The 13,642-nt window shown below is 56.6% G+C and overlaps 1 protein-coding gene across 1 annotated transcript; it reads left to right on the forward strand.

Moving 5' to 3' along the window:
• Window positions 1-6,264: 6,264 nt before the first annotated feature.
• Window positions 6,265-9,075, forward strand: TMEM185B (transmembrane protein 185B). The gene has a single exon (XM_022565500.3). It carries the CDS (start codon window positions 6,722-6,724, stop codon window positions 7,772-7,774), a length of 1,053 nt encoding a protein of 350 aa, XP_022421208.1. The 5' UTR covers window positions 6,265-6,721; the 3' UTR covers window positions 7,775-9,075.
• The last annotated feature ends 4,567 nt before the right edge of the window (window positions 9,076-13,642 follow it).

A 13,642-nucleotide genomic window follows, 5' to 3' on the forward strand; every position in this document is an offset into this window, starting at 1 on the left:
ATCTGAATCCAGGCGGTCCCTTCCGTGACTCACCTGAAATACCCCAGGGCAGGCGTCCCCGACCTCCGGGCCGCGGACCGGTACCGGTGGGCAGCCTGTTAGCAGCCGGGCGGCACAGCAGGAGGTGAGCGGCAGGCGGGCGAGCGAACATTCACCTGCCGCTCCCCATTGTTCCCCGTGGCTCGCATCACCGCCTGAACCATCCGTGCCCCCCTCACCGTGGAAAAACTGTCTTCCACGAAACCGGTCCCTGGTGCCGGGAAGGTCGGGGACCGCCGCCCCAGGGGCCTCCCAGCATCGGTCTAGTTCCAGGCTCTGTTCCAGCTTCCTGCCGCCATCACCCAACCTTCACCCTACGGCGTACTCCCAGTGCTTCTTTATTTCTCGTTTTCAGCTGACTTTTAGTCCCTTTCAGCCCAGGGACTTCTGGACGGCTCTCTGGGTGTGCCGTGCACACACTGTGCACACACAGTGTGCCGTGTCTGTGCCCTCTGCCTGTATGACGGAGTAAACAGTCCTTGGGGCCAAGGCCACGGGCCTGGCACTTACCAGTCCTAGAGGCGGCCACAGAGGGGGTACACGTGGACGGCCTGAAGCCCGTGTGCGGGGCCAGGCTCAGTGCCACATCCCCCGGGGAGGCATCTGCGCAGGCACGCAAGCCCACGACGCCCCTGAGGCAGCCGTGGGCCAAGCGGTCAGATGAGGCCAGAGAGATTGGTGGAGGCTGATCCACCAGGCCTTGAAGGGCAGGGGGGCGCTTGGCTTTGGTCCTGAGAAACGAGAAGCCACTGAAGCTGTGCAGCAGGGACACCGCACCCTGTGACCCCGTGTCCCCCTGTGCCCCACATGCCAGACTGACAGCCTTCTAAAGGCAGGAGCCCCCTATGGTTCCTGGGGTGACTGCAGGGCCTGGCTCTGAAGGACAGGCAGAGGCATTTGTTGTGTTTACTGGCTTGTTTATTATTGTTTGCTACTTCACACCGGTCAGTGAAAGAATGAGAGGCACCCAGGGTGAAATTGTGGCCCAAATTTGACAGTCTTGTTTCTGCACCGGTAAAGACAGCATCCATCCACGACACACCAGCCCGCAATTTACAACAAATCCAGGTGAGAGCAGGAGTGAGGGCTATCTCAGCGTCACAGAGGACTCTTTGGCCGAGTAAATTAATAGCGTACATGAGACTGGAGAAGGCTCGGATGACACGTGCAAACTGTTGAAGATATCGAGGTGTGCCAATTTATTTATTTAAATATTTATTTATTTTTATTCTGGTTGCACCGGGTCTTAGTTGTAGCAAGCAGGCTCCTTAGTTGCGGCATGTGGGGTCTAGTTCCTGGGCCAGGGATCAACCCTGGGCTCCCTGCACTGGGAGGACAGTCTTAACCACTGGGCACCAGGGAAGTTCTGGTGGTGCCAATTTAAGTACAAACGGTGGATGCTTGAGCGGCCTACCATTTGTTGAACAACATTCCATCATTCAGGAAGCTTCTAACCACAACCACAAAAAAGAGTTTGAACTAATAAAGTTTAACTCCTGGGACTTCCCTGGTGGCGCAGGGGACACAGGTTCAAGCCCTGGTCCAGGAAGATCCCACATGCCGCGGAGTAACTAAGCCCGTGTGCCACAGCTACTGAGCCCATGTGCCACAACTACTGGAGCCCGCACACCTACAGCCCGTGCTCCGCAACAAGAGAAGCCACCGCAATGAGAAGCCCGCGCACCGCACCGAAGAGTAGCCCCTGCTCGCTGCAACTAGAGAAAGCCCACAAGCAGCGACGAAGACCCAACGCAGCCAAAAATAAATAAATAAGGTTTAACTCTATTCGGATTAAATTAAATTAAATTATCCCAGGTCTCAGTTTATGGGTTCCTAACATTTGGAGGTCACTGTGATCGACCCCAGTAAACCACTGACCGCACACACACATGTCAAAGCCAGTCCTAGTTTTCAGTTGACGTTCAATCTTATGCAGCCCGACACCTGAGTCTACCTTTGATTTCGGCCTTTTTACCTCGTTAACGTTAATTCTTCACCTCTGTGGAGTTTCCCAGCCCGAAAGCACTCGGCCAGCTGCTGCCAGTACAGGCAGATTCGCACCAACTCTGTTTCTGCAAAGATGACACAGAAGAAAGAAAAAAAAAAAATCAACCTCCAAAAACACTAGGCTTTATGTGTCAAGGGTCTTTGGAATATTCATTTCTTCAGTCTGGCAATTCGATTTCCGGGAATTACCTGAAAGAAATCATCTGAGTGCAAAGGAAGCTGTGTCAAGTAAGAAAGACCACAGAAAAGAACACAAATTACCCCAAGACACAGCAAGGGACTAGGAGAGGACGGCAGGCAACCCCGGGAGGCAATGTGCAGCCGTTACATAGGTGCTCATAAAGATGTGTTTACGGGCATCTGAGACGTGCTGCTCTTTGTGGTATATTTCATCACACTGAAGACACCTCGAGCAAATGCTGTAACCGAATTTATTTGAAATTTAATGCAAAGTCTTCTGGAGTTGGCAGTGCCCCCAGGTGACAGTCAGAAGCAAACAGGACCCCTTTGGAAGAGCTGAGTTTCAACACAGGCTGACGGCGCCTGTAAGACACCATCGGTGCATGATCCAGAGACGTGTAAATAAGTGAGTCACAGAATTCGTGTTAAACCAAAAAGCAGAATAAAATGGCATGTGGATAATGACATGTCTTTGCAGACGTGACCAGCTGGAAGGAACTACACTAAAATGTTAATATGGATTTTCTGTAGGTAGTAAGACCAGAGTTTTCTCTCTCTCTAAACAACTCTTCACTTTCTGGATTTTCCTAAAGTGAGCATGTATTTAGTGACCATATAGGAAACAGGAGAAACAAAACAGGGTGATGTACGTAAGGAGGGGCTGGTCAGGGAGGGCTTCTTCGAGGAGGTGACTCCTGAACTGGGAAGGGGCCTGCATGGGAGAAGCGGTCAGAGCTGAGCAATGCTGCATCCCATGTCAGGATGGGGCCCAGGGCCCAGGGCAGATGCTCGATACATATCTGTTAAATGAATACACTAGTTGAGGAGAAGCTGCTAAAACGTGAGGCTAAGTCTCCAGGGGTCCCAACCAGAGTCTGGGTCTTTAGCGGGGCCATTCTCACCAGACTGAGCTACCGCACAGGCCGGGCTACCAGCGGAGCCAACAGCAGGACTCAGAAGAAAGTCTGCAGCTGCAAGTTCAGCAGAAGACTGTGGTCGCGTCTAGTTTCCCCACCTGTGAAATGAGAGTCGCACCTCTGCCACCACACGAGCTTCAGATGACACAGAGCTTTGAAATACTGAGCCCAGCGCAGGTACGAGGGGCTGAGCTGCTCCAAGGTGTCCTCGTGGGAGCCCAGACTCCTCCCTGCAAACCCAGCACCTCTGGGCTCACAAGCTGTTCTGGCCCGCTGCTCAGCACGTGGAAAAGATGCCGCATCAGCTGCGTCCTTCCTGCCCGCCTGTACTTTCCTGGACACGTTTACTGTGTACAGGCCTGTGCTAGAAACTGCGGATACGGACACGAAAGATGGGGCCCTGCCCTTGGGAGATTCAGAGGGTGCCAGGCACAGCCGGGCGAGCAAGGAGAGTGCTGTGAGCCCCGGGACTGATCGCACGGCAGGGAGGACAGGCTTCCCGAAGGAGGAAGCCAAGACAGAAACGACAGCCGCCCACGGGGCAGGATCAGTGAGCACATTGTTTCGTTTTACCCTCACAATTTTGTGAGGTTATCTCCATCTCACAGATGGGGGCCGGAGGCTGGGCTGCTTGCCAAGGTCACGGAGCTTAGGGACAGCAGCGCCAGGATTTGCACGCTAGCCTGGGGGATGGGGGACAAGGGGCACTGGGGCGCCGAGGGTGACACAAAGGGCCAGGTGGGCTGCGGCCTCCTTGTGAAGAAGCCGATGTAAGCAAATCCAAATGGGCCTGAAAGGGAAGATGTCCCTGGGCTTTCTGTCCAGGTCACCCCCCTGCCCCAGCCACCTACTTGGAGGACTCCTGCCCTAGTCCCAGCTGCTCAGGGTCGGGGCGGGGGGAGTGACCATCTAGCTGGGCCCAACGCAGTCACACGAGTCCTTAAAAACAGAAAAGGCAGGCAGCAGAGAGGCCGCAGGAGGCTGAGCCGGAGAGATTCAACAGTGGGAGAAGGACTAAGCCCAACATCGGTGGCTGTGAAGGGGTCACCGACCAGGGATGCGGGTGGCTGAGAGCCATCCTCAGCTGACGGCTGGCAATGAAATGGGAACCTCAGTCCCACATACAATTCCAGGGAACTGAACTCAGAGAAGCTAAATGAACCTGGAAGCCGATTCCCACCAGAGCCTCCAGAAGGGACCGCAGTCCTCGATTCCGGCCCGTGAGACTCAAGCAGAGAACCTGCTGAGCACCCAACGCCCAGACTCCCGACTCACAGGCACTGTTGTCAGCTGCTACGTTTGCAGCAAGCTGTTACGGCCACAACTGGAAACTGAGAGTCCACCATGAGGTGGACTCACGGTGAGGTGGTGGGATGGGGACACATCTGACGTCCCCACTCTGACTCAGCATGGTAGGCCTGCGCTGGGGGACCCGGGCACTGACACACACACACACACACACACACACACACACACGCTCTGTAAATGAAAGCCTTTACGCTCTGAGGTGTGTGCCAGCCTCACGGGTGGCTGGGTCGCCAGCCCCTGGCACAGACCAAACAATCTGTTAGCTTTAACGGTCAACATGAAGACAAGGGCAGACACTTCCCTGGCGGTCCAGTAGTTAGGACTCTGCGCTTCCACTGCAGGGGGCCTGGGTTCGATCCCTGGTCAGGGAACTAGGGTCCAGCACGCCTCGTGGCCCGGCCAAAAAAAAAAAGAACAAGAGCAGGTCCCTGAGAGACTGGCCACATTAGGGAAAACAGCCAAGGAGAAGCGTCCATGTACAGAAGAGAGGGCCCAGGCCTGGGGGCCCAGGAGAGCTGGCTAAGGGGCCGGCAGACAGCAGCCCTTTCCTTGTGTCCCCACCTCAAACCCGGAAGCGGGCTCTGACCTCTCTCAGGAGGGGGGCGGCAAGGACACATCAGTTGGTAAGGGGCCATGGCAAGATGCCCCTCCTGGACGAGGAGAACCAGGCGCCTGAGGAGCCGCAGAGAGGAGCAAACACCCTCCAAACTCCCATCTTTGCCACAAAGCCGGCAGCAAAGGCCCTGAGGTCATCTGGCCACAGGATTCCTGCCTGTCTCAACAGGGTCCAGAGGACCTGGCTGGGCCACCATCTCCCTGTGGAGTTGTCAGCCGGCCCCTCCCCTCTGGAGGCTTTACTTCCCCCACTGTGGTAACATTGATATCTCACATGTCTTTAAATGCAAAGTGTTTTCCATGTATTCATTCATCTCATCCTCAAAACGGTCCCAAGTGCTTCTATTAGCCCACTTCATAGTTGGGTTGGTAGAGGGGTTTGGCATTAAAAATTTTGTTTTAGCTGACAAATCCCTTTCTGAAAGGGAACATTAAAAGAAAATCCAAGGTGCAAGACAGACATGTTAGAGCGACTCAGGATGGGAGGAAGGGGTTGGGGGTGAGAGGCTGGCATCCCACTCAGCTAACGGTCTCCCCACAATGACTCCCAAGGGGCTCCTCACAAATTAGGGGCCCTGAAGACACGTGTCTGAGATCGGGGCTGAACCCTGAGGCCTGGCAGGGCTCACTCGGCCAGGAATCCCTTCCCGAGAATGCCCGACTGCCCCGGCTGAGGGGAGGGTGGTGAAGCTTTGGGACAGCTTTGGGAGAGGTCCGCACCCGGCCTCACCAACACCATGTGGATGCCAACTGGGGGAAGCCAGCTCCCGAGACTGGACCGTGGCAGCCCGACGACTGCCGGTGCCCCGCCAGGTGGGGCGCGGCCCCGGAAGCCGAAGCCGTCCGTTCCAGGCACAGCCCCGCACCCCGCTCCGGGCGCAGACCGCACCCACGGGGCCCCCCCGACCCCGGCACAGACCCGCCACCTAACGTGCGCGCGCACGCCCGCCAAGCTCTTTCACAGTCACGGCACCCACTCCCCCGCTCGCTACCCCCCACACGCGACCGGCCTCGCGCCCACACCGTTCCCCACCTCAGCGCGCTCGGCGCCAAGCCTCCCCGGCGGGGGCAGGAGCCCCTGGGTCGGCAGCGGGCGAGGGTGGGGCACCCGCGGCAGGCCGCGCCCACCGCTCCTCGGCCCCGCCCCTGGCCCGGCCCCGCCCCTGGCCCGGCCCGGAGGATGTGAGCTCACTCCCACCTCCCTGCTCCCGGCGCCGCCAGGAAGCGTCCGCCCGAGGTCGCGGCCCGCTCGCTGCCAACGGGCCGGCCGCGGCGTCAGCAGCGCGCCAGGCACCCGGCCCGAGTCGCCCGCCCCGACCCTCCCGGCGCCACACGCAGTAGCTGCTTTGCAAATGGGTACGGGGTGAAGGCGGGCACCGGGGCGGAGAGAGGACCCCGCTCGCCGACTCCGCGCCGGCCGCCCCCGCCGGTCGCCGGGGGAGGGCGGGCGCGCACGCCCTGCCCAACGCGCTTCCGGCCGAGCCACGTGACCGCGCGCGCACGTGTTCCGGCTCCTCGGCGCCGCGGGCCGGAAGCTGCTCCCGGCCGGTTCCCGGCTGCTGCCCGCCGAGAGCCGTCGCGGGCCGGCGGGGGAAGCGGCGGGCCGGGAACGGCGCAGACGCGGCGCCCGCCGGGGAGCGGGCAGCGGCCTCGCCATGAACCCCAGGGGCCTGTTTCAGGACTTCAACCCGAGTAAGTTCCTCATCTACGCCTGCCTGCTGCTCTTCTCCGTGCTGCTGCCACTCCGCCTGGACGGCGTCATCCAGTGGAGCTACTGGGCCGTGTTCGCCCCCATCTGGCTGTGGAAGCTCCTGGTCCTCGCGGGCGCCTCGGTGGGCGCGGGCGTCTGGGCGCGGAACCCGCGCTACCGCGCGGAGGGGGAGGCCTGCGTGGAGTTCAAGGCCATGCTGATCGCCGTGGGCATCCATCTGCTGCTGCTCATGTTCGAGGTCCTGGTTTGCGACAGGGTGGAGCGGGGGACCCACTTCTGGCTGCTGGTCTTCATGCCGCTCTTCTTCGTGTCCCCCGTGTCCGTGGCCGCCTGCGTGTGGGGCTTCCGACACGACCGGTCCCTGGAGCTGGAGATCCTGTGCTCCGTCAACATCCTGCAGTTCATCTTCATCGCCCTGAGGCTGGACCGGATCATCCACTGGCCGTGGCTGGTGGTGTTTGTGCCCCTCTGGATCCTCATGTCGTTCCTCTGCCTGGTGGTCCTGTATTACATCGTCTGGTCCCTCCTGTTTCTGCGCTCCCTGGATGTGGTTGCCGAGCAGCGAAGAACACATGTGACTATGGCCATCAGCTGGATAACGATCGTGGTGCCCCTGCTCACCTTCGAGGTTCTGCTGGTGCACAGGCTGGACGGCCACAACGCGTTCTCCTTCATCTCCATATTCGTCCCCCTCTGGCTTTCGTTAATCACGTTGACGGCCACCACGTTTAGGCGGAAAGGGGGCAACCACTGGTGGTTTGGTATTCGCAGAGATTTCTGTCAGTTTCTGCTCGAAGTTTTCCCATTTTTAAGAGAATATGGGAACATTTCCTATGATCTACATCATGAAGATAGTGAAGATGCTGAAGAAACAGTGGCTCCAGAAGCGCCTAAAATCGCTCCGATGTTTGGAAAGAAGGCCAGGGTGGTGATAACCCAGAGCCCTGGAAAATATGTTCCCCCACCCCCCAAGTTAAGTATTGATATGCCAGATTAAACCTGTCTTCTGGGGCGTGTCCGCTAGTGGAAGAGAAACCGTATACACATAAAATCCACCTTCCCTTGCCCTCTTTTGCTCATCCATGCCAAACCTGGAACTGAAAACAGGCTCCAAACATCATTTCATGCCTTGTTTGAGATTGATGCCTGTCAGTGACTCATCAGTATTCACCAGAGATGTAGGAGGTTATTTGACTGCACAGCTGTGTGTGCGTGCAGTGTGCCTCCATATGTGAGGAGCTTGTTCTCTAGGCTGGTGTTTGCGAGCTAGCTGAGAGCAGTAAATAGAATTGTTTAGGTAGGTCCTCAAATGGAGTGACTACACAGCTGGGTTTTTTTTAAAGTGGTACTGTACCTATCAAAAGTATTGTTTTGAAAAGTATTTTTATACACTGCTAACGTAAAACTGTATTTCAGGTTGTGCCTGTTGTGACAGTAGCAAATGTAAAGAATTCTCTTTCCCACCACTTGCATATAAGCCTCATAGTTGTTATTTTTAGTGTTCCTACTGTTAGAATGGTTTTTCTTTGGGTTTTGCCGATACTGGTTTTTAGTAGCCTAATAAGTGAATTTTTCTAATGCAGTGAATCCATCCATATATGATATTTATATGACTATTTTAGCACTGTAACATATTATGTTGAATTCTCGTTTGTGCAGTACGGTGTATTATGTTAAAGTATTTTTTAAAGTTTATATGTGAAGATATATGTCTACTGCAGATGTTGTTAAAGATTGCTTAAAACATGAATATGTACCTGGCATGGGGTCTTATTAAAATTCTAGGCGTGAATATGGGGGTTGAAAGTCCCAAGGATCTTCATATTCAGGTGTTAGATGATTCCGTCTGCACAGCTTGGAGGTCTCTCTTGGAAGGAGCCACTATCCTTTGGGAACACGTGACATGCTCCAGTGTGGTACCAGAGCCTAAAGTGACACATATTTAGCACCTTGAATTCTTCTCTTCAGAAACAGCCAAAAGAAGCAGGTGGTCTGTCCATTTCTAAGAATCTTAGAATATTAGTTGGCCATGATATAAAGTGGTGTTGGTACTTGTTATTGGAAAGCTGGAGAGAGCGGCCTTAACCGGAAATGGTCAGCAGGATCAAGTATTGTTTTAAGGTCCAAACGTTTTGATCTGGCAGCGACAGGGAAGTAATAGTTCAGGTTATTTTTTAAATTTTGCTTTAGGTACTGGTGGTACCAGGGAATCAGAAGGGCAAAAACCAGATCCTGGGAGAGTAATGTTCTTCTGACCGAGAACAAATAAATACTTCCAAAAGAAGGTTAAAATTAAAAGGAGTATTGATGTTATTACTGGGGAGAAGGCTGGAGGGAACCCGTTTCTCTTACTAGCAACCTAGTAAAAATCTCAGCTGCGGTCCGTATGAATTAAGTAAACAATTTACCTGGTGAGAGGACACGCTAGCAGCAAAGCCACCCATGGGAACCTGGGTCTCTGGAAGCCTGAGGGTGCCACAGCTCAGTTTAGTCACGTAGAACTGCCCCGAGGTCACCACGTGCACACAGTCACCTTCTGCCAGCCGGCAGCCCTGAGCAGCAGTGGGTGTGACATTTCATGAGCAAGGATTCATTCGTTTGCTTTCTCAGCAAATATTTGTTGAGGACCTACTCTGAGCTAGACATGGATGTGCAGATCCATCGGAAAGTAACTCAAATGTGGCCCCGGCCCGCACGCACAAAGCACGCAATTAAAATTGACGGGAAGGTGGTGCTCCTCATAGCAGCCGGCCTGGGGGAGGGGCCGGGCCCAGAGCAGGCTATGCTGAATGCCTGGGAGGGTGCTACCGGCCTCGGGGTGACCTCTGCCCGGAACTTCAGGCCCGCCTTTGTTTCCGCCCCCAGTGATACCTCAAAGGCCTTGGCTTACACTTGGGTAGGATATGGGAGCAAAGGAGAAGGTTGCTGAAGGAATTGAAGGGCAGGTTTGGGGGCAGCCGTGGGATCACCAGCCCGTCCTAGTTACAGTTTGAGGCCAGGGGCTTGCTGACATCTAAAACAATCCCTCCTAACCTGGGGGGGGGGGTCCCTCCCCACACTCCACCAGCCCACCTCCTCTCCTCCTACCCCTGGGTGGCCCGGTGTTGGAGAGCCACTGCTTGGATGCAGTGACAAGCTTGCTCATCCCATCAGGCCTCTTTCCTGCCTCAAGTCCACTAAGTAGAAACAGTGGGAGTCACAGCTTGTAGAAAGTTGTTTCATCTGTAAAAGTTAATAATACAGTCTCAGCTGTGCCTGGGGATTTACTTAATTGCTGCTGCAACTCGACTATCCACAGTATTTAGCATGGGTCAAATTCTGTAACTCTTTAGTTTCTCCTGTTAAGATGCTTAGCTTTTACTGCCAAACAACTTCAAAAATCTCAGCGGCCTACCAATTACAAATTCTCGCTCTGGGGCGTCTGGCACTTACGCTCCGGGCCATGGCTGTGGTCCAGGTCTGTCCCACGAAGCATCCCGCATCCCTCCTGATTCTTTTCCGGGTCCCAGGGGCATGTCCTTTCTCAAGGCAGAAGCACAAGAGGCCAAGCCAATCCTGCAAGCACCCCTGTAGCCCCTGCTCTTGTATGACAAGTGCACTGTTCTGTTGGCCCAAGCACAAGGCCAAGCCCAACCTCAGGGGGTTGCCAATTCAAGCCCAAAGAACAATGACACAGTCTGCACAGATGTTGCAAGATAGTTTTGAAGGCTCGAAAGAAATCACAAAATTTGTGGTAAAACATTTTCCCCATTTTAAAAACATTCTGTAATTTTTAAAGTTCACTGTTTAATATTGTAATAACAATTAGAAGGGACTCTGGGGTGGGTGGGGAGGGGATTTGAGGTGAGAAGAGGAAGAGCCTGCATTCACAGCCCTCTGTAAAGTGTGGAGGGTCACGGGGGCGCTGCCCGGGATGGGTTTATGACAGTGCTGGACTCCGAGGGTTTCCCTAGGGGCCCTGCGGGATGCTCTGGAAAGGTCCAGCCTGGGCTCAGGGGGACCAGCCGGGTAGGAGGTGCTGGGTAACAAGGAAGAAGCGGAGTCTAGACGGGCCTGGCAGCACAGCTGGTGAGGGACGAAGCAGAGCCTCCCGCCAGGCCTGAGCTGGACAGGACGCTGCCAGGAGCATCCGGGGAGCTCGCACGCTGGCAGGAAGGCCGGCACCAAGCTCAGCAGGCACGTGGGGGCCGAGGGAAGTCGTGTTGCCAGAAACCCCAGCAAGTTCGCAACTCAGGGGCCACGTGGTGACGATGCTCCAGTTGGTCCCCACCACCGGCCACGAGCCACTGCCACCAGTGTGGCCCCTGCTGCCATGAGGAATTCCTCAGGCGTCTCTGCCATGAGGTCAAGATTCAGGCACCAGGAGGCAGGTGTGATGGGCAAACCTCAGGTGTGCATTTGCCCCGCAGACCCCAGAGCTGAGGGGAAGTGAGCTGGTCCCCTTGGCGCTTGGAGAAGACCTGCCCAGGAGGGAGGGTGTGCAGCTGCTGGGTGACCAAGGCCAATGACAAGAGCCGACGCGCGTCATCCTCATGAGCTCACGCTTCAAAATCACGGCTCCCGTCTGGCCGGACGCAGCTGGCCTCGCGGCCAAGCAGGGGCTCCGCCCTCCCCCAGGGAGGAGGCGACGACTCAGAGCTGCCCCGTGGACTCCCTCGTCCTCCTCTTAGTCCAGGCCGCCTACTCCCCTCCTCTGCATGTTCTCCGTATATCCTAGAATGTGTGGATTCAAGTTACCACCACAGCAGGCCTCCAAGTGCAGTCCGAGGACCCCAGGGTCCACACGCACCTCCCTCCCCACGACACCTCTGGGGGAAGCAGACCCTCCTCATTCTTCAGCCGAGACGACGCTCTGCAGCAGGTGAGACGCGGGCGCGGGTCCCAGACGCGGCCGCCTTCCACCAGGCCAGGCGCTAAAGGTTTGCAAATGTGCAAGAACAATGCCACTCCTCTACTCACCACATTTCTTGTTATTTTTCATTTAAAAAAAAGTTATCGTGTAATGGACTTATTGTTTTTAAAAGAAGTGATATTTTTTAAAGTCATTGGCTTTCCCGTGTACCATGGAAAATGCTGCTACGACTCACAAAAAAGCGCCTTGGGGTCCTCACCAATGTTTAAGAGTGTTGGCAAGTGGTCCCGTGACCAGAAACTTTGAGAACCGCTGCCCTGTACTATAGTGGGGGGAAGAGAGAGGAAGGAAAATGAACATCGGGTGAAACGCGTTCAACTCTGCACGCTGTGGCGGACGGGCACGGCTCATAGGGTGCGCCCTCCCCTGCGACCCTCCACCACCCTGCTGTCCTCCGCGGGCACCTCGGGTGCTCCGGTTACATAACCGGTGGGGTAACTCCCACCATCATTCTGGAGCAGCCCGAGCCCTTTGCTGGTCCTGCTGCTTTTTCATTTAATTTCACCTAAAACAATGAGGGGCCTGGCAGAGCGCCGGGGTTCTGGCCAGAAGCCCCGCTCCTTCTGTGGCAGCAACACTACTGTCCCAAGGGCCCCCCCAGGGCAGCTGCGTTGGCTGGGGGGGCAGTGACCCCGACCGCCGAGGGGAAGCAGGGTTGGACAGCGGGCCCCCCCGGCGCTCACGGGCCACCTTCTCTGTCTTCTCAGGATGTCCTGTGGTTAAATCGCTGCCTGAAGGGCCGGGGAGGGGAAGTGGGGTGCGACACCTCCCTCCACCCAGTGGCTCAGGGCTCCCCTGCCGCCCCCAGCCTCCACCCTGTGTCCAGACACCTTGTGCAGAATCTGGGGCCACGTGGTCCATCGCACCTCTTGTCCCCCCCAGCCCCTGCTGGGCCCCTCACAGCCGGGTCGCAGGGGCTGCCCCTCCCACGGACGGGTCCTGCCAGCCCTCCATCCTCGGCTCTGCACCCCTCCCCACCCATCCTCTTCTTGGCCTGAGCAACTCTCTGGAAAGACAATGGTACGTGGCTGAAGTCCCACCCCTTGTGGCCTGCCCCAACTCCCACCCCCGACCCTGGGCTGCCCTGCCATGCCCCCACCCCCAGTGAGCTTGTTTGATGACAGGACTCTCGCTTGGGGGGTGCGGGGCCTGCTGGCCTGGTGGTTAAGTGTTCTGAGCATCACTTCCTGACTTGCCCCTCTCCTTGGTCCCTGACCAGCTCCTGTCCCCGGGACAGGACACTTGTGCCTAGTCTGCCGGCTGACCCTGAGGACCAGGCCGGACTCTGCCCCAGGCCAGGGGTGCATGCTGTAACCACAGGGCTCTGAAGCATCAGGCACACCCCTAAGAGCTGGGAGACCAGGGCCACGGCCACCTCGACCCAAGTCCCAGGCTCAGGAGGCCAACGGGGCCAGACATGCAGGCAGAGGAGCCTCTGAACGGCCACCATCCTCCCCAGAGGCTTCGGGCAGAAGTCATGAGTGGGGTGGCAGGGCCTTGCCTGGGACGTCCCCGAGACCCTGCCGCCCTACGGACGCTGCTTGAGGACTCCTGGCAGGTGAGAGCAGGCCAGCAGGCCACCCAGCGCTCCACTGATGGCCTGGGGCCAGCCCCAGGTTCTGTGGGAGGGAAAGACCCAGAAAGGAAGAAGGCGCAGGCCCCTCCCTCGGGAGGGCAGCAGTCCCCACACGCAAGGTCAAGTGACAACCATGTGCCCAAAATACAGTCTCAGCTCAGGCTGCCACGAAAGACTACTATAAACTGGGCGACTTAACAACAACTGGGTGATGTAAACAACACATTTATTTCTCACAGTTCTGGGGGCTGGACATCTGAGACCAGGTCCTGCTCCTTCAGATTCCGGTGAGGGCTCTCTTCCTGGCTGGCAGATGGTCCCGTTCTAGCTGTGACCTCACAGGGCCGAGAGAGAGGAAGCAAGCTCTCCGGTGCCCC

This window comes from Delphinapterus leucas, chromosome 8 (assembly GCF_059928025.1).
Source record: "Delphinapterus leucas isolate spDelLeu-1000000601 "Yukka" chromosome 8, BTC_Dleu_Yukka2, whole genome shotgun sequence".
Classification (NCBI taxonomy): domain Eukaryota; kingdom Metazoa; phylum Chordata; class Mammalia; order Artiodactyla; family Monodontidae; genus Delphinapterus; species Delphinapterus leucas.